Raw genomic sequence first — 20,330 nt, 5'->3', positions numbered from 1 at the left:
TTAACTTGAAGGCTCCCTAAGCCCGGAAATGGGAGAGCTTGAAGAACACCATCTACTGGGCTAAGCCGATTCACTGAAAATTCTACCAAACGCTTAGCACTAGAAAGGAGTTAGTTTCAATCAACCCAATTCCCTAGTTGAGGGATGCCTCACAATTAAGAACAATAACGCAAGTCCTTACTTTAGGTGCAGTATCTTCACTCAGCTGCTCAACTGTAATGAATTCTCACTACCGTTGTCCTTCGCTCCATTCGATTTCACTTTTTATTGGCTTTGAATGATATTTGATTAAAAATGCACTAGATGTTAAGATTAAGGCCGTGTGTTCTAGGATAGAGATGGGGCAGATTAAAAATCGACGGGCTCAATATTTTGAGGAGCTATTTAAGACCAAAGGAACATCAGAATGGATGAAAATGAAATGGTATGCTCCTGTTCAAATTACCCCAGATAGTAGCCTATGCGGATGGTGTTTCCGATATTGGAGAATGTGGTTGTTCGGCCGAGAAGAGTGGAGTCGTGGATTTCGGGAGGCCAAGGATTGACATTACCAGTTGTTGCCTTTTCTTAACCTGCGACTTGTCAGCATTCTCGTCTTTTGATCAACATGTCGCAGGTGTAAAGATGAGCAATAAGGGTTATTGCAGATAGGGAACACGCGGATAGTGTCCGCGTCAAGCGTCACTCGGAAGGAGCCTCGAATAGGATGGATTTCAAAACGACGAACTCGGCAACGACAACGGACGATTTGCGCATTTTCTCATGGAACGTGCGCTCCCTGTACATGCCGAATGCTGCTGAGCAGCTAGCCGATGCCCTGTCTCAATATAAGGCTGATGTAACATGTACGTTACATACTATAGTGGAATGACGTGCTGAGATAGGATCATCACTTCACCGCTTTATATGTATAAAATTTAGACTTGACTAACACTAGAAGTGCATATGGAGTTTTCTTTGCGTAGTACGATGCCCTTGGCTCCTCCTCGGATACCACCTTATCAGGGAAGAGGTACAGGAAGGGTGTCTAGAAGATATGAAGATGAAAGTAATTGATTTTAACTCTCCAAGTCATAAGAAGTGAAAGACTTCCAATCCATCCGCAACTTCCAAAAATTACGTTGCGGCTGAAACACGGATTTTGACGGCTTTACCAGATTCATATTCCCTGCGGAGAAATTTAGGGTAGACATCCTTTCCACTTCAATGGAAAGCCTTCATCCAGTGTCTGCGGTGCTATTAGTCAGAAAGGAGTAGGTCCTTTAATGAGAGGAATTGGAAACCTGACTACGGTCGATCAGTCGGTGACATGGTTGTCTAAATCTTCCAGAAAATGGGAGAGGAAGGCTCGACAGAAGGAAGCTTTAGTCGCAAAGGAAACGGAGAAACAGGATTTTCTGCCAGAACTATCTTTTCTGCCTCTACCAGGAAGCGAAAGAAAGAGGTGATGTAGTCGGAGCTGGTCTAGTATGGGTATGTGGAAACAGATCCAAGCAACCCGGACACCTTGAACTTGGGAAGGCGGTGTTTTTTTGGGAATGAGGACACGGAAGCTGCTACACTACAAAGTGCGGCGATATCCAGAGAAATCGGACTTAAGAAAGCGAAATTTTCGGCGACTGCTAACCCCGGTGAGATTCTTCAGTTAGCGGCGGTTTTCACATTATACTACACATTACACACTACATTACACTACACACTACACATTAATCTGTAGCATGCCAAAGTCACTTCCTATCTACTGGCATAATAGCTAGCAAAGTTGCAGGACGGATTTGTAGAGCCTTGAGTTCATTTTAACAAAATTTGTGGGATGTGTGGATCAATAAAGGGCGTGGGGATCATCTTCCATGAGTGATCCTCGAGAGCGAGCCCTTACGCCCTGATCTCAAAATTGTTAGGGGCAACTATGTTGAGATAATTCTGTTTTCAGGACCTAGTTGTATAAACTTACAATACCTTGCTAATAGTAAGAGGAGAAACGTCATAGTTGCCTCTGCTTGCTTACCATACGATTCATCGTGTCTGTCCCCTGCCAACGTAAGAACCAATGGATCTGGTAGTATATGCAGGGTTCAAGTAGTCTTGAACTCTTAATAGGTTGGGATGCGAACACTCAGCATACCTGTTGAGGCAGTAGTGAATGCAATCCTAGAGGTTGTTTGATTTTGTCACTTAAGCCGGTTTGATAACGTAGGTTACGCCCCTACGTTTGTGGGGCTAAGAAGAAGTGATGTAATTGCACTACAGATTGGTTAGAGTTGGTTAGAGGCTGGCGAGTGCTAGATGAAGGCCGGCTCTCAGATCAATGTTCCTTAGAATTCAGTCTGACTATTGCAGGTGAACAGTCTGTAATACAACAGACAAAATCCTAGGAATATGGATTAGATAAGCTTCAATGAACTTCCTAACAACACAGTGCAGCTCTTTAGACAACTAAGGAGTCCTTTGGCGATAGAAGATCAATTGGAAACTCTGAATCGCACACTTTTAAACTGCTTTGAAGTAGCTTGCCTGCTAGCTTTTCCGAGGTCAAATAGTAAAACGATTCCATGTGGAACCGTGAACTGCTAGGACTCAGGAAATCAACCAGGCGACTTCTAAATTGCGCTTGTAAAAATAATAAGAATGAAGGCTGGTTAAATCAGCGGATATCACAGCGTGAATATAAGGGTCTTGTAATGAGACGAGAGAAGCGAAACTCCTTTAGAGCACACTGTGAGGAACTGGAAGAAGAAAGGGTGACTTCCAGGCTAAGTCGGATGTGTGGATTAAGTTGGGCTCCTATCCCTCCCGGATGGAACTTTCAGGAACTCTAGAGTTGACTCTGAACAGACCCGGGAGAACAGGTGACAGAAGTGGGAGGCCGAGATTTAGCGGTTTCTACAAACCTTATTATAACACGAAACTATTGCAAGGGAAACTGGGACACTGCGAAAGCGTTTGTTACAGTTGACAAGACTAGAGTTGCCATACTATTTTTTGAACACTTCAAAGCACGTAGCATGGCATATATCCAGTGTATAAAGCACATAAAGCAACCTTGGCAGATGGTTAAAGTTGTCTTCATAAATAACCCTTAGAAAGATGATTATTGAAATCAAAAGAACCTCAGGCAGATTAGCTTAATCACCATTTTTGATGAAATGTCATTCGCGAGAAGGCGCTGAGGTTGCACGTCCTAATTGACAACCAACATACTAGCCAACGTGGAAAGTTGTGTGCATCTACTCTTTGATTGGAAGGATAGAGGACGCAATTATGAAAGGCGACTACGGGGTGGGAGTGATATCCACGATCGAGGGAGTGTTTGACTGTGCGCTTTTCCCAAAAGCACTGTGATGTCCCCAGAGAGCATGGTGTGGATGAAACGCTGAGAATGCTGTGCGGTAAAGTAGGTGTTGACCGCTACCTAACAATGAAAGCGAGAAAGGTTGCCCACAAGGCATTTCTGTGCAGTATGTTGATCGACTTACTACTATGCGAACTGAAAAATCTGCAAATACACGTTCAAGGTAACCTCGGAATCGTGTGTAGAAATATGCCTTCTCGAGAGGAGGACTACAACCGTTCAACTTTCCGAAGAAGTGAAATATCTGCCTATGATTAGGCCGATGTTCGCTTATGCATCCGTAGTGGTTAGCCAAATAGGGTCCAATTTCCCCCACGCCGGGACTGGAACCAAGAATTGGAGTGTCAGTAGCATTGGCTAATACTTAATGTTGCTTAATACACAAACTTTTCCTGTCAGAATCTAACAAGTATATTGCAAAATTTGTCCTGTTAAGACTTCCAGAAGTATTGCAAGCATTTTGACTGGTCATAATTCACTAGCTGGGCATATATTCAGAATAAAGAATCTTGAAGATGATACGTGTCCATCCTGACATCAGGAAGCGGAATCTACGAAGCATTTTTTATGTGAATGTCCGGGCCAGGGACGTATTAGACATTTTTAGTGAGGATGTGCTCCAGCTGCAGCGGGTAGCATCACATCCACTAATGGAATTCCTGCGATACATAAGCGAATTCTGATATTTATTTGAGTATAATGGACCAATAGGGTCTGATTGCTCAGAAGCTTTGTCTCTTCCTCACCTCATTCACACATTAGAGGCCATTAGACTATAACAATATGCATATTATGACTCAAGGTCATCTCTTTGCTTACGGGACAGCGGCAGGGACGAAGTCCAGGGTAAACATAAATTAGCCTTCAACAATTCGTGATTAAAACTCATGGTGACATCCGTGTTTGACTCAATCTGATATCAAGGATCGTCCTGGTATGTGCATCAAATATCGAGTTGTTGAAAGATAGCGGAAGCTGTGGGTAGGGCTCCTGTTAAGGAAAAGTGATGATTTCAATGGTAACTTTTCCAATATGTTCGCTTAATTATTCAGCAATATAAAGAGTTCACCTTTAGAGCTTCATGATGTATACAGTTAGAAGAAGTGTTTACAATTTTCAGAAATCTGGGGAAAAGCTGAGGCCTATATGACGGGACCATGGCTGTGAATGCAATCCATCAAAGGGACCACTGCAACAAAAGAGAATCAGTGGACATTGGGCCAAGCTCTTATTCAACAACTTTTCTTTACAGGCTTAATACATAAAAAGTTGGCCCAACCGTTTTAAAAAAACTTACTCCTCTCACATTTGTAACTGCCTAATTGAAGTGACCACTTGTAGTTCGTCAGTGCAATATAGGGAAAAAATTCAAAGCTAAGCAATTCTAGAATATTCAGGAGCTATTACGAAAGCTGCAAGGAAGTACTCGTTTTGCATGTAAATTAGCTTCCGAGATGAAAATTATTTAGCAACCCCAAACCTTCAAACTCCATCAAACTTCCTTATATAAATTCAGTAACATGCCTAGATTATAAATTCCCCAAAATCTGGAAATAACCTACTTTTCACGCACTTAAGTCATCACTTGTCATGCCACTTGCAACCAAAAAACATCGTGGAATTCCGTAAGGATGTGGAAACAACAAATAAGCCAAATTCCTGTTCTCTCTCCGTACGATATCGCTCTTTGTCTCCCGGAAAACCACAATGTTTCCACTTTCTCCGGCGAAGAGTCTCTTATCTGGGAAAGCCCCTCTCTTGCGTAAACTTTGCATTTTTCGTCCCGTGTCTAGTTGGCATTCGCTTTTCGCATTTTCGCATTACTGTTTTATTTATACGCTTGCATGTAGAAGGAGACAAGCGCAAGCGATGAAATTCTGTCTTGGAAATTTGTAGGGTGGGTTCGCTAATTATTCCCGGATTTTATTGAAAATTCATTAATGTCATCTTGATTAATGCTTAAGTGAATTCCGGGAAAGTGGTCGTCGAAATCAGACTTGTCAGGTTGGAATTGGATTAGATGGGCAAGGAAAACGGATTATCGAAAGTTATTGCTTTTGGAGAGAGTCCAATTAATTTTTTTTTAATGAAGGAAGCGTTAGCATACCACACTCATAATTCAAGATATCATCTAGCTCAGGCGAGTGTATCCGAAACTAACGAATTCGTTATTTGACTGCAGTAAAATCTTGACTTCCTGATTAATTTTCGCGAGTCACTTTTTTCGTTTTTCACCTTCACCTAGGCGAAAATTGCACTTCACTTTAACTTTCTCAAGGTTCGTTGGAAGTAGCTGAACATCATCCAAAATCGTTGAACACCCACATTTCAAACACTCTGCACTATCCTTTTTAAATTTTTGATTTTATCGATTTTATTTTGATTCCCTATTCATTAATTATTCTAGGAAAACGCATGATGACGCACATAGAACGGGACAAATTTTCGATTTTCGCAACACACAATGCACCAATGAAAAATAACCAATAATTTCCTCCCAGAAAGGAAAAATCAACACTTATTAACAATTTTCCACCGACGACCAAGCGAAGGAAAACTTTCGACCGACGACGTAGAACTAGTACTGAAAACTCAACGGAAAATCATAGGCCTTAGCTGCCAAGGAGTGGAAATTGCAGATTTTCTCTTTGCCAACAAGTTGGAAAATTTCTTCTCTTAGTTTGCGTTTGCTGAGTTTAGCACTATGTTGTGTGGAAAATTGGTATTTTCCGTTGACATTTCGAACAATATTTGTCGTGTTTGGTGCCTATTTCTGTACGTCTGGGAAATTCATATACGATTTTCCCGTTGATACGGGTTACGTCGATTAGGCTGGGGAGCTGTGATGCGGGGAAATCCCCACGTTCTTTATACCATATCTATGCAAATGCGCAACGGAAATTCGAGTGTGGTATGGAAAATTCAATTCGGTATGTAATATTTTTATAAGGTTCATCGGAAGAAGGGGGTGGGTTTCCGGTTTGCAGATTATTCGTCTTTCTAATAATGATGGGGGTAATGCATGGAATGGAGTGCTGTTGTGTGGCTGCGAATGTGGCGACATTCCTTCGGACACGTTGTTGTTGGAAGAGAGTAATGAGGAGCAATTCGTAATAGCGTTTAAGTAATAGGGCTGCATATTTCTTGAGAAATAGAAGAAGATTTTTAATTTGAAATATTCTACGAAAATGTGAACGATGGGAACTGGATTTTCAGAAAGCAAAGTATTTATGCAAACAGGATACTATTACATTCATCTTTCGCGTGGCTTTACACTATTGTACCAATTTTCCGGATACTTCTGCCCCTCTCCCCAAATGTAAAAGTCCTTACATGTTGTAAGAACTGCAGAGAGTCTCGAAAATCGAAGTTACCTTATTTTTAACGAGCCAGTGCAGTTTTTTGACCTGAAAAAAGTTCATTTTTTGGCCTTAGTATATTCTATTCAAGTTAGCTTCCTATCATATTTTCCTATCCTCCTAAAACCTTATTAAAATAGAACAATGTCTATCTGTCTGCCACACGCACTCTTCTCCAAAATGGCTAAAATAATCCCAACGAAATTGGGTGGACATATGTGAACAATGAAATTCCATGCATGCAGTGAGTGACATAAATTTAGGTGGAGTTTGCATATATGGAGAGCTCTCCATATATGCAAAGGGGGATGAACAATTTTCCATCGAATATAGTCATGTAGGGAATCCAATAAAAGGTCTCGATTAGTACTTTCGGAGTCTGATATTAGTTTCGACGTGGATTGCAAAGTGCGCGAGTAAGGAGTCAAAATGCACACACTTAAAGTGAGACAGGACTCATTTTCGGAAACTACCCAGATCAAAAAGTGAAAGCTTGGCCTCAAAATATGTCAAATTCCGATATCTTTGTTTGAGGTGGGGAGACGCAAAGCCTTTGTGCTCTCAGACTCCAATGGTCAATTGAACTCAATTCCCCTGTCTAACGGAATATCCCGGATTTGTTAATACATTGCATGATTTCCGTTAGTGGATGCTATGCTACCCGCTGCAGCACCAGAAATCTGATGTCTGATGCGTCCATAGGCAGGGGAAAGAATTCCTACTCTGGACATATGTCCAGCTAGTGAATTATGGCCAGTCAGAATGCCCACAATACTTCCACAAGTCTTCCTGCTTTTTGATAAATTTTGTCGTATGTTTGTTTCCTTCTTCCGACCCAAGTTTGGTAATAGTGGCACGGTAGGCTGCAGACACCGGGTATAGATTTTCCACTGAAATGGAGAGCCTTTCTACCACAGATTTCTCCGTGGGGGAACATGAATTTGGTGGGGCCTCTAAAATCCGTGCCTCGGCCACAACTTGATTTCTCAAAGTTGCGGGTGGATTCGAAGTCTGGGACTTTTTACCACTTGGAGAGTTACGGTCCTTTGTTTCCATTTTGATGTGTTTGTGGACACCTTTAGTGTAGTAGTAAATTACCACAGGCTCTCCTCCACTATACGAGTAAGGTGGGGGGGAGTTAAATAAACTTACTGATAGTGTGTTACCAACTTTTCGAAATTGACTGAATCCTTGATCCACCCTTCTATCCATCCTTAGGTTTATCCAGGAAGCATCAAATTGCACCAATGGTAAGGTTAAATTCCCAAGTTTTTCAAAAAAAGTTGACTGACAATTTCAGATAGGCCAGAGGCAACTCATCAGACGCTGCTTCACCTTTGCTCAGGGAGCAACGTTACCGAAAGTAGCGACAGGTGGTAATCACTCTATTTATATATAATCGCAAACACGACAGTCAACTTTTTTTGGAAAACTTGGGTATTTAACCCAAAAAAGAGGAGTCCAAGGAGGAAGTAAGTTGCTTCCCGAGTGGTCCGTCATCAAGTGGATGTGAACTCAGGACTCTCAGCATCCTTAACAAAAAAAAAATCACTTCGGCCTGAACTTACGACGGATTTCACTTCAATATAATTCGTACTCATGCTTTGTTTGCGATTATATATAAATGGAGCGATAATCACCTGCCGTTATTTTAGATTACGCTGTTCGCAGGGCAGCGGTGAGGTAGCGTCTGAAACACAAAACTTTTTATGCCTGACGTGGAGGCCTTGTTTGCAAGCATCCTGAAAGAGTGGTTACTGAGTAAAAATTCAACGACATTGGCGTGGAAAGGAGAAACAGAGATGATAATGAAACTTATGAAGGTATGCATGACGGAGAGCTACCTGACATTCAGAGGGAATTTCTACAAAGAAACCAGTGGTGGCAATGGTGAACCCCCTATCGCCCTTTTTGAGTGACATATTCATGGACAAGATTAAGAATAATGTACATTCCAAAGGCGTGCTCCCAAAAATCTGATAAAAGTGTGAAGATCACATTTTCACCTTTGTACATGAAGACAAACTGGCGAAGATGCTGGAACTCCTGAGTAAGGTACATCGAAACCTAAGATTCACAATGGAGGTAGAAGACAATGGAGAACTCTCATTTCTTGATTTAAGGATCATTAGAGAGGTAAATGTGGTCCCTTTAGTTACACACATGCAGCGAATTATTCCGGAAAATACGAACCACTCTCATTCACATAAAATCAACCGTTTCCATGCAATGATCCATCGATTGGTTTCCGTGCCTCGCAGTGTTGAAAGATTTAGGAAAGAAAGGGGAGATATTATCGACATCGAAATAAAAAATGGCTTCCAACCGTCAATTATTGTAAAACTCATTTGGAAAAAGGCGAAACGACAAGAAAAAAAAAGAATAGTGGTAACATATTCTGTGGCTTCATCAAAACTTATAAAAACGAAGAGAGGGTTAAAGAACGACATGGTGCTATCTAATAGGATTCAGCTGCTGAGCTAGAGGAACCCTAGCTAGGGTTCCTCAAGGAGTGCATATTAAATCACGAATTCGGTGAGATATATAAAGTGACATATCATGATTGTGAGAAGTGGAACATAGAACAAACGAGAAGACTGGTTTCGGTATGTTGCGGAGAACCCGAGAGAAAAGCGGAAACAGCAAGGACAAAGAATAAGAAGAGCACAACGCTGTTGCCATTACTGTGAATTTCTTTCCGATTTGATTTGAGTTTTGGCTTATTTCCTGGTTAGCTCATTGCCTTCTAATCCAATATTGCATGACAGGCAGAGTACCCCTATTGGATGAGCAGATCGTAACCATAAATACGGTTACGATCCGCAGACAATTCTATGCTAGTGCCTTGATAGGCGCCCAGTTGCCGGTTAGAATTGCAATGTGTGCTTACTAATAGTGTATTACCAACTTTTAGAAATTGTCTGCAAAATCCCCTTTAAGTTCATCCTACGAGTACTTTTGCGCCAACATAGTGTCCGAATGGCTTAAGTAATTAGAGCTCTGGGTTGTTCCAGCGGGAGGTCGTGGTTAAAATCTCACTGGTGGCAGAGGGGTTTGTTATCCTGACTGATGTCGGATACCAGTCGACCAGTGGTCGCGGAAGTGTCTAGAGGCACACATACGACATTGGTGGACGCAGTCTCCCAACTTATGGCGGTTGTACGTGACTGCAGAGCAGTCCATAAGGAAATTACATAGTTTGAAAAGGGTACATATATTATGGAAAATGTGGCGTTGCTGTAGGCAATGGAGATTGAGGGTGCGGAGTCATGAGGGATAGTCAACCGGTGGAAGGTTCTTCTTGTAAAAGAGGGTCCGGGTGAATTTGCGTTGTACAACTTCAAGAGTGCGTTAGTCACGGATGCGGAATGGGGACTAGATTGCTGTGTATATGCGAGATCTGCTATGTAATATTCAAGGATATTTCTGACAAGGGAATTGAAGACTGTTAAGGAGGGTTGCATTGAGGTATAGGCGGATGTGGAACGTAGGATAAGGTCAGACACTTTCGGAGCTCTATTGATGATGTCAACGAAGTGGGAATTAAAATGAAGTTTGTCATTGAATATTACACTAAAATCTTGGAAAGAGGTAAGTAGTGAAAGAGGTTGCCTACTAAGGCAATAGAGAAGGGTTTTCGCCCTTGAGGATAGGGATGATATGGGCCTCTTTCCAGAGATGGGAAAGTAGCATTCTTCTAGACTTTTGTTGCAGATTATACACAGGGGGAGGGAAATTTGTTTTCTACAGTTAACAAGGAAGAGGTTAGGAAGCCCATCGGGGCCAGGTCCGATATAGGTGTCAAGATTACCAATGAGGAACTCAAACAAAGAAGATGTAAGGAGAAGAATGACCAGAGATTCGGAGCAGTCTGCAGTTAGAAGAGGCGAAGAAGGTGGAGTGGTTGAGAGAGAAAACATGGAAGAGAAGTAAAAGCAGAGAAGGTGGTAGGATTGCTGTGGGGAGTTGGCAGTAGAGTCAGCAAAACTGATGGCAGTTGGGAGAGATTGAGAGTGATTACGGGAATAGCGAGTATGCGACCAAATCGGTTTCAAGCTACCGCGGGCAAGGGCGGCTTCGAAGCTCAACAGGTACCTTTTATGCGTTTTTTTAATCATATACTTCAGAGTGAATGGCATAGCCTTAAAGTTCGGAGTTTAGTATGGCATCGTCCAGCAATCTTTCGGAAATACAGACGGCATGGTGTTGATGAGCCAGAGCGGATAAATTGAAGCTTCGTTCTTAAACCCATAACATTTTGTTAGAACAGGCGGGCAGTAAACAAAAATCTAGTTATATTGCTTGGCGAGGCAAGTGAGTTTTCCTGAAATTTGCCTGCGAATTGGTGGTGCAGGCCAGAAAGAAGGATTGCTGGTGACGTCAAATTTGTAAGGATAAGTAACTTTGAAAGACTTATCACTCGGTCGATGTTGGGGTCTTTTGTCAGTTTGGCACTGGAGAGAGTAAACCACATTTGCTATTTATGTACTCAAGTGCATCGTCCGTGAATGTTGCGAACCCTAGCCTGTAAATAAATAACTGTTTAGGTGTGAAGGCCACCTTTAACCCGGGGCCACTGGTACGGGTGTCGCGATGGAGTGAGACCAGATCGGAGACTCGATGGACCGTAGCTCGTCGCATAGGCACCACTGAATCAAATATGGAGAGCCAGTTTAAGCAACCCTGATGTAGAAACCCATTACAGATGAAATCAAGCCAGATTGCGAAGTATCTTGCACAGACTCCCGAGAAGTGCATTTTCAGACGCCAAAGTCTCGTCGAATGAATTCCTACACCTATGCTTAGCAGATCGTGGCATTTTTGGCACCGCGTGTTGCGCACCTGTATTGTGATTCCCGTTCTCGAGGGTATTTGGTGACTGTGTTCGTTGTGCTTGGTTAAGTCGACGTTAGCAGAAGAAAAAGCGGAAATAGCTGAACCCGTCGTAGCAGAATATATAGGTCATATTGACATTAGAAGAATGCCAAGCGGCTGCGGTACCAAAGTAGAAGCGTGTGGAGCCATGGCAGGTGTTGCAGCGATAGGATATGCTGTTGGCAAATTTTGTTCGAATCTCCGAACATATTGCAGGAATACCTAGGCATTTGATGTGGTAAGATTTGCCGCAGTAGCCGTCGCAATCGAGAAACTTAGAGCGATCCGATTCAGGTTCATTCCACTGCGTGGAGATGACGCCATTTTCAGAAAACAAAATGCCACCGAGAATCAATAAAGTATCTGGCTATAAATATGAAAATCGTAGGTGAATGAATATGTACAGATAAAACGAGCAGTGAGGAACCACTTGCTAGTATGGTGTTGTGTCGATTATTACGTAAACGAAGTATCACGCCGATGGGGGCAGAATGGAGCAATTTGGATGACTGCTTCACACCGAAATAATATCACGAGGAATGCAATAAATATGAAAAGTAGTTAAATGTAATTAATGATTTTAAAGGCAAGCAATAATAATAATTGAGCAAATTATTGTAAAAAGCAAAATAACAAATACTCAATTCAAAGGCAGCCGATACGATCCAAAGTATACCGATGATCTCATTGTTTATAACTCATATCTAGACTAGCTTTCCTAATACTTTGTGAGTGGAAACTAGCCTTAGATCTTCCAAATGAGTATGACGAGTGAGTATGACGGAATGACTCCGAAAATGTCTTCCGGCGCCAAAAACATGTCCTCCCATCCCTAGCGTCAAGCAAGTTATCTATCTAGGCGTCATCCTCATCTCTAAAGTTTTCGCGAGAAGGGCAACTAAAATTTTCGGTGGAAGGTTTAATAAAAGAAAACACCTTAATTAATAACAATAATATAGTTTAATAAAAAATACCTAAAATATAAAATTTACATTTTACAATAAACACACTTTAATTTTTATATAATTGTATCTCGAACCCTTTTCGAGGGGGTGGTGAAAACAGAATCACTGCATATTATCTAAGAGTGTGGTGTATGACTGAGGTTCCAATACACCAGATCGAATTCTCCCGTGATTGAAAATTTTTAGATATAAGATAGAATTCCTTATAGTATACAGAGTATTTTCTACAAGAAAATATATTCGTAATAAAAGAAAATATGAAAATATAGAAAATTTCTCATTTCAATTTGGAAATTTCAACAATGGAGAATGATGTCTTCAAAATTAATGAAAGTTGTAAATGACGGCAGGAGAAATTCAGTTGTCCAACCGTAAAATGAAAACTTTTTATTATAAAAAGTAACTTTGATTTCAGAACTACTTTGACTGGCTCTCTATCATTGACAAATTGAAGACAATAGCTCTTTGCAAGGATCTTTTTTTATAGCAAGTATTCCATCTTTTTCGCAACAAACGATGTTCTGCAGAATATTTTGTTGTAGAAGTTGTTTTTTTATTTGCGTTGAGTAGTTTCTGCTGAAATCTTTATACTATGATGCCTAATCTACTGGAAGTTTTCCATTTTTCATTGTACTTCGCATACGAAATAAGTTTCGAAACTACATGGTGAATCGTTCCATTTGAGTCCTTTACCGTCACGATTCCACAATTCGAGACAATTCTCTTCTTCGCCGTTTTCATAACGGAAGTTATTCGGTTCACCAGCATTCCAATTTGTAAAAGTAATTGGTCGTCCATTTGCCATCCAGAAAAAGTGTCCTTCATCAGCTAAATCTGTACCAGATATCCAGAAGTGTTCGTGACCGAGACCTAAAATGAAAGGAAGGAAATCGGTTAAGTAAGTTATTAAGTAAGTGGTGGGCAAAGTGAAAAGTATAAACTAACAATCCGAGTATATTACAATAAAGGTTTTACGATCAAATTTAATTTGCGGATTCAACTATGACTGTACCGCACTGACAACGGCATGAATGAACGTCATCACATACTACAGAGTGAAATATAAATTCATTTAGTACCGGGTTTTCGAGGCTTTGTTGAAAACAAAACATTATTAAAATTGGTTTACTGTCTGTCTGTCCGTCCGTCTGTCTGTCTGTCTGTCAAATGGACTTTTCTCAGAAATAGTTGGCACGAAATTTGGTAGAAAAGTTGGAACTATGAACCCCCATACAAGTGGTAAATCATATTCTTGTACGTTGAACTTAAGGCGGGGGGGGGGAGGTTCTCCATGCATCTAAAAGAGGGGTGCACAATTTTATTTCACCTCATATAGGCAAGCTGGATATCAACTGAAAGGTCTCGATTAATACATTTCGAAGCAGGTTTGGACATTAGTTGCAAGGTAGGGCGGTGGTCCGAAATGAGTCAATTATTTTAAGTTCCCATTCCCAGAAACCCAACCGAAAAATCTGAAAAAATAGGAAAATCAAGGTACATGGTATCTAAGTCCCGAAATACACTCTTTTACGACATCTACTGATATCTGAAGAAATTTTTAATAAATTGTCCTGCCTCCAAAGATAAGGAAAGAAAATGTAAAACAAACGGGAAACAAATCAAGGATCCGGGAACTAGACGCAAAAAGTTTTTAATAACAATGATCCTTAGTGCGAAAATCCAACTGGGTCTGTGTCTTGAAACATGTTCAAGACTGTGATGGTACATTACAGAACTAGAGTGCACTATACGAGGCAATGTGGTTAACATTGCACTCTCCCGTGACCATTTTGATTTGACTGAAGTATTCATCCTCCAGTTTAGTGGTTGGGTATGGCTGACAACCCAACACACAAAACCAAAGTTAAGAAGCCACAGAAGGGGCCTAGGATAGGATGGATTTCAAAACAACGAACCCGGTAAAGACCACGGAATAACGATTTGCGAATTAACATTTACATTTTCTGTACAGACCGAATGCTGCTGAACAGATAGCCGATACCCTGTCCCAGTATAGGGCTGATGTAACAACGTCGCAAGAGATGCACTGGACAGGGACCGGTTTCTTGGAGAAGGGCCGCTACATCATATATTATAGTGGCCATCCAGTAAACCATGTGCTCGGAGTAGGTTTCTTAGTCAGTCAACAAATTAAACCTGCTGTTATTGGCTTTGAAAATATAAGCGAAAGGCTATGCACTCTGTGCCTGCGAGGCAAATTTAGAAATACAACCCACATAAACGTTCGCGCCCATACAGAAGAGCCTGCAGAGTCGGAGAAGGATACCTTCTACGAGGCAGTTGAGCGCCCCTCGAAGCCTGTCCTAAGTATGATATCAAAATCATATTTGGAGATTTCAACAGTCAAGTAGGGATGGAGTCCTTATTCAGGATAGGGGTACCAATGATACCGGACTTCGGATTATTCAGTTAGCAGTATCACACGAAATGGTTGTTCGAAGTACCTGGTTTGTGCGGAAAGCGGTGCACAAACGTACGTGAGCCTCTCCAGACGGGACCACTTTCAACCAAATTGACCACGTGGTGATAGAACGCCGCCACCTCTCAGCCTTGATGAATGCCAGAACATATAGGGGGGCCAATATAGACTCGGATCACTATTTGGTTGGCATGGCGCTCCGAAGTCAAAAACAACACCACCCAGAATCCTCTCGGTCAATCAGGTGAGAGTTAACACTGAAGCCATCCACAACACAGCCTTCCCCAACACCTATAAGAGGAAAATGGACAGCATAATAACCGCAGTCAATAGAGATCCTGGAGATGAAGCATCAACAAATGATTATCATCGATACGGCCATGAAGATACTTGGCCCCAACCGCAAGAAAAGTTGGAATGGCTGGTTTGACGATGAATTTAAGCTAGCTACGGAACGGAAGAATGCCGCATACCGAGTAATGTTGCATTCTCAAAGAACGCGGGCACGCGCGGAGACTTATCACGAACTCCGTCGAGCGGAGAAGCGACTTCACAGACGGAAAAGGGAACTGGAAAAGTACAGGGAGCAACCGCACCAGGCGTGGAAGTTTTAACAACAAGTCAGTAGAAATGAAGCGTTATACATGCTCATCCTGCCGAAATGCTTATACATGCTCATCCTGCCAATGCTGACGATGTCGACATCATAGAAAGAATGACCCGAGATGTACAGTCTACCTTCATCCGGGTCGAGCAAGCGGCGCGAGATTTCAGACTGCACATTAGTGAAGGCAAGACCAAGTACATGGTGACAATGTCAGCGTCAAAATACAAAGAACGAACAACATGGAATCGCACTGGTCAAACGAAAACAATGAAGATACGAGATAACAACTTTGAGACCGTTGATAATTTCTCCTATCTAGGGTCGAAAATCACAACCGATAACACACGATGAAATCCGCGCACGGTTGTTGGCAGCCAACAAAGCCTATTTCAGCTTACAAAAACTGTTTCGCTCGAAACGTCTAGCCATAGCGTCAAAGCTCTTACTGCACAAGACAAGCCTTGTCAGTCCTCATGTATTCCTCGGAGACTTGGGTTCTTAGCAAGAAGAATTGCGAACTCTTGGCCGCGTTCGAGAGAAGAATCCTCCGAAGAATTTTTGGCTCCCTACATGAGGATGGACGACTCCGTAGCCTACATAACGACGAAATCTATGAGCAATACCATGACAGTCAGGTTGTGGATAAAATCTGGCTCAATAGGTTACGATGGGCGGGTCACATAATCCGTATGGATGAGTATGATTTCGCCCGGAAAGTCTATAAGGGCAATATCTATTGTAGAAAAAAAAGACGAGGCAGACCCTGCCTAAGATGGAGCGATGGCGTAGGTCAGGACGCCAGACAGCTTTTAGGGATATTGAAAACCAGGATGCCTGGAGTTAATTATTAAGGCAGGCCTAGACCGGATACCGGTTGTTGCGCCGCTGATGATGATGATGATGCACCAACAAGTAATGTGAAGTGGGAGATAGTTAGATGTGAAAATTGTGTGAAGGCAGAAATGACTCCTTTGCTGAGAGTTAACAGATTTATATTACACTTTAAGAACCCTGCCTTTCTCCTTCCGCCCCGTGCTGCCGATAAGACTCTGATTTAAAATAGAGTTCCTGACTTTATAAAAGCCATAAGATATCTAACGTTGCCTCAATTACAGCTGAAGTTGAAAGCCAAATCAGGTGAGGCGAGACTCTTCAAAGGTTTACTTTTCCTCGAATGTGGCATCAGAATAGCAAGACTTTCCCCTCTACGAGTGGGGTTGAGTAACTTATATTTCCCATCGTTTTAATATTCTGATTAAGCTGTCTACATTTATTATAGCTATCACTTTTGTGTTGAAAAACTTATTCTGAGCGTGGGCGGAGCTGCAGTTGCGTGTTGGCAGATTTAGAAGGATAAGAATTAGTCAGTTTTTTCTTTCTTAGGTTGCTCTTGGATCCTCATGGTTGACACAAATCAATTTGTGTATTAATTTTTGGTCTCTTCATCAAAATTTATTCATCAAAAGGATTTAATTATCAACTAAATTGGGTAGAAATATTCGGTGTTGGCTTTTGTGAATGGAAATTCTATGCTCTGAACTATTCGTAGTTTCGTGGTATGCTATTGGCCCTCCATCGAGTGAACATTTGTTTGTATGTAGCATCTGTCGTGACATTTTTGACTAGCGGATCGGCACGTGCAATTGAGAAACATTTATTTGTTTATGTTCTTCTGCGAAAGAACTGACCGTATAGAGCTTGGTCAACTTATTTAGAGGTCATTGATGTTTTGCTACTTAGCCTCAAGTGGCTATCAATTGATCGGGGAATTGAAAAAGAAATTAATGCAGGAAAGACAGTGATGGGTCCGGAAAAGTGAAAAGCTAGTTTCCAAGTAAAGTCTAAATCCGGTCTTTGCTGCAGCATCGGGAATGGGAAAGGAGAGAGTTCTAGCCTATTCAGCAAAGTTGGTAATTTTTCGACTGGCTGTAAGTTATCGGGACGGTTCGTTGGGTGCGAGTGGTTTTTCTCCTCCAATTCTTGTTCATTATTTTAACTTCAAAGAAAGGGAGGCAATGGTCTATTTCCATATCTAATGCAAAGACAATTTTCCTGCGGAGATTGTGAAGACTTGTTAAAGAAGAGCTTGCATAACTACGGCAAGAATATTATCTATGTATCTTACCAACAATACTGGGATTTTTACCTTCCGTTCCATCTTCTTTTCCATTTTGCATCCCATACTTGACCGAGTAATGAAGAAGCGGGTTACTCATTGCGACCTCTGAGCTTGTCTTGTATGTTAAATCTTCTTCTGAAACTGAAATTGGTTTCGCTCATGCATAGGGAGAGCCTCTTTTCCTCTATAGCAGTTCTTCTTTCAAGTAGCATAGCGAAGGATATCAGCATTTCATTTATATTCTCAGATACGTCAGATACGGCCGATGAATGCTGTTTTCTCTGCCTGTTACCCCGTGTTCGCTTTCGAGTCTCCCACTGCTTAGTTTTGTTATTAACTATTTCGTCAGTTTCTGTGTTGGCGAGTCTGTTGCGTCGAATAACTTTCTCATTTTGTTTTCGAAGCTATCCATTTTTGGGAAGGCATTTGATCCTTGAAAGACATTCTCACTTCGATGACGCCTTTGCGTTCATTTTTAGCACGTTTTATGCACTTCACTAGAGGAGTTTGCGTTGTCCAACTTGCCTATGGCTGCTTTGTTGCAGTCGTTCCTGCTCATAATGACAATTTCGTTTCCTCTATCTTCATTCACTTAGTACCTTTGAGGTTCTTGACAGGGGCTGCGTCCTTGCTCCTCGTTTTGTTTCTGCAGTTTTTAATAGTATCGTCTAGTGTAATTTTGGCTAAGCCTTTTCTTACGGTATTCTTTTTCTTCGTTTCACCACGCTGAGTGGCTGATTCAATGTTCACGACTAAGTCTTCTATTAGAAGTCTCCTTCAACTAATTTTTTAATTCAGTTCAATTTCTCATCACACTCTTTCATAGGTAGGAACCTAAAGGCCGTCCTCCATTAAAATTTTAGGCAGGAGGCGCCACAGTCTAAGGCGCCGAATCAAGGACGCGAGGGACTGGAGTCTTAAAAGGACATCCCCTCCTTCCAACTGTTTTCAGTAACATCCTCTCGCTAAAGAGAGAAAGTTAAGCATTGGATGGGCGACTTGCGGTTTCGTCAAGGGCTGGGGTAACTCATCAGACACTGGCTCATCTCAAACCTGGGAACAGCGTGGCTGAAGTTATTCATAGTTGGTATGCTTTTTAAAAAAAATAGGTGCTGGTCCAAAATATAGCGACAGAGTTGATCTTCATTTGGTCACATCTGCCATTAGGTAGGTGGTTGACTCAGGACTCCCTTAGTCCTAAAACAAACATTTAATTGCATGGTTCAATGAAAGTGATTATCTATAACAATCTGAAGAGATGGCTCGAATCTTTTAAATTATGGAAGGAAATTTCAAATTGGGCCACAATGGAAGTGGGAATGATTTACTTTACTGCATCAGCTAATTCTAACATATCCAAATGATCGTATCTCTGACGGCACATAAGTAAGTATGTCAGATACAAAAATACTCTAGATTAATGCATGAAACAATTTTTATCTAATTAGCTTAGCGAAGTACTTTCTGCATATAATTTCAGATAAAGTTCGTTAAAACTTTAAGACTCTCCAGAAAAGTTCACGTTTTCATATCCGACCAGAACGTCACTTCTCTGGCCCACCTACAATCCAGTATGGTTACCTGTATTTACGTCGACTACATCCTCCCATCATCAAATATGATAATCATCATCATAAACTCACTCTTCCAAGTTTGACCCGAATAACAAGATTTGCATATCATGTCGTAAAATATGGAAACGCGTTTACGAGTTCCATAAAAAAACGCTGGAAAAAAACTTTTTTCAGGTCAATCGAACCCACGGTAATCTGGGTTGCACGGACGGATAATCTCATTACAAGTGGCGGTTAATTCCTTTCAATCATCCATCCATCCGGTATTGCGTCAATATTTCAAGGGTGTTAACCCTCTCTGTTGGCCAATGCAGGCGCGTATACGTTTCGTCTATCTGCGAAGTCCTTGGAGTATTTTTAATGTACCTCCATCAGACTCCCTGCAGGATTTCCTTCTACCGGGAATTACGTACTGCCTGATTCCTCTCAGTGCGACACTTGCACGGTCCCCGGGAGAATTTGTAATTTCCTTTGGAGGCATTTAATTTTACGCCATAAGTTTCATCTTTCTCAGAAATTGTGCCCTTAACGTTTGCTCATTTAATAATTATGCTGAAGTTCTTGTGGGGCTTATGCCGAGTGCAGGAGGACCTGTTTCAGCCCATTGCACTTTGAGTAGCTCAACAATTTTCATTTTGATTTGCTTGGAAAACTTTATGTGGTGGTGGGATTAGAGTTAACTGAAGTCACGCGCGCTTAATGGAATAGCAGTGAGTATTACATACATATGATGTATGTATATCCCTTTGGTAGCAATCAAATATATAACCTTGAATTACCCGGACGATGGGTGTGGGGATGCGACTTATTGTCCCCACCACCATAATTTGGTGGGCTTTAAAAAGGGGTTTAAAACTGATTTACCTATATATGGTTCCCCAAGGGAGCTGAGAAAAATCCCGCTCCTTTCATAAACTCAGAATTCCAAACGGCTTTCCCAAGGTCTTAGTGTAAGAACGTACTGAATAATTCCAGCCATGAATGCCGAAATATCACATTTCAAAACATGCTTTCTCCACGTCAGCCAAACACGTTTTCC

General features: G+C 41.5%; 2 protein-coding genes across 7 annotated transcripts in view; both read right to left on the bottom strand.

The window, feature by feature from the left end:
* Window positions 1–5,915, bottom strand: part of LOC119649525 (protein FAM135B) — a 184,849-nt gene extending 178,934 nt beyond the window's left edge. For all 3 annotated transcript variants that reach the window (XM_038051711.1, XM_038051709.1, XM_038051712.1), the window contains exon 1: window positions 5,460–5,915. The gene's annotated coding sequence lies outside the window, so the exon portion shown is untranslated. The remainder of the gene's footprint in view (window positions 1–5,459) is intronic.
* A 6,825-nt stretch (window positions 5,916–12,740) lies between these two features.
* Window positions 12,741–20,330, bottom strand: part of LOC119648100 (macrophage mannose receptor 1) — a 268,613-nt gene continuing 261,023 nt past the window's right edge. For all 4 annotated transcript variants that reach the window (XM_038049602.1, XM_038049603.1, XM_038049604.1 and 1 more), the window contains one exon: window positions 12,741–13,421. In XM_038049602.1, coding sequence (XP_037905530.1) covers window positions 13,177–13,421 — 245 coding nt within the window. In that variant the 3' untranslated portion in view covers window positions 12,741–13,176. The remainder of the gene's footprint in view (window positions 13,422–20,330) is intronic.

The sequence above is a fragment of the Hermetia illucens genome, chromosome 2 (assembly GCF_905115235.1).
Source record: "Hermetia illucens chromosome 2, iHerIll2.2.curated.20191125, whole genome shotgun sequence".
NCBI lineage: Eukaryota > Metazoa > Arthropoda > Insecta > Diptera > Stratiomyidae > Hermetia > Hermetia illucens.
Note: the sequence above shows the minus strand (reverse complement) of the source record. Positions and strands in the feature narration are given on the sequence as shown.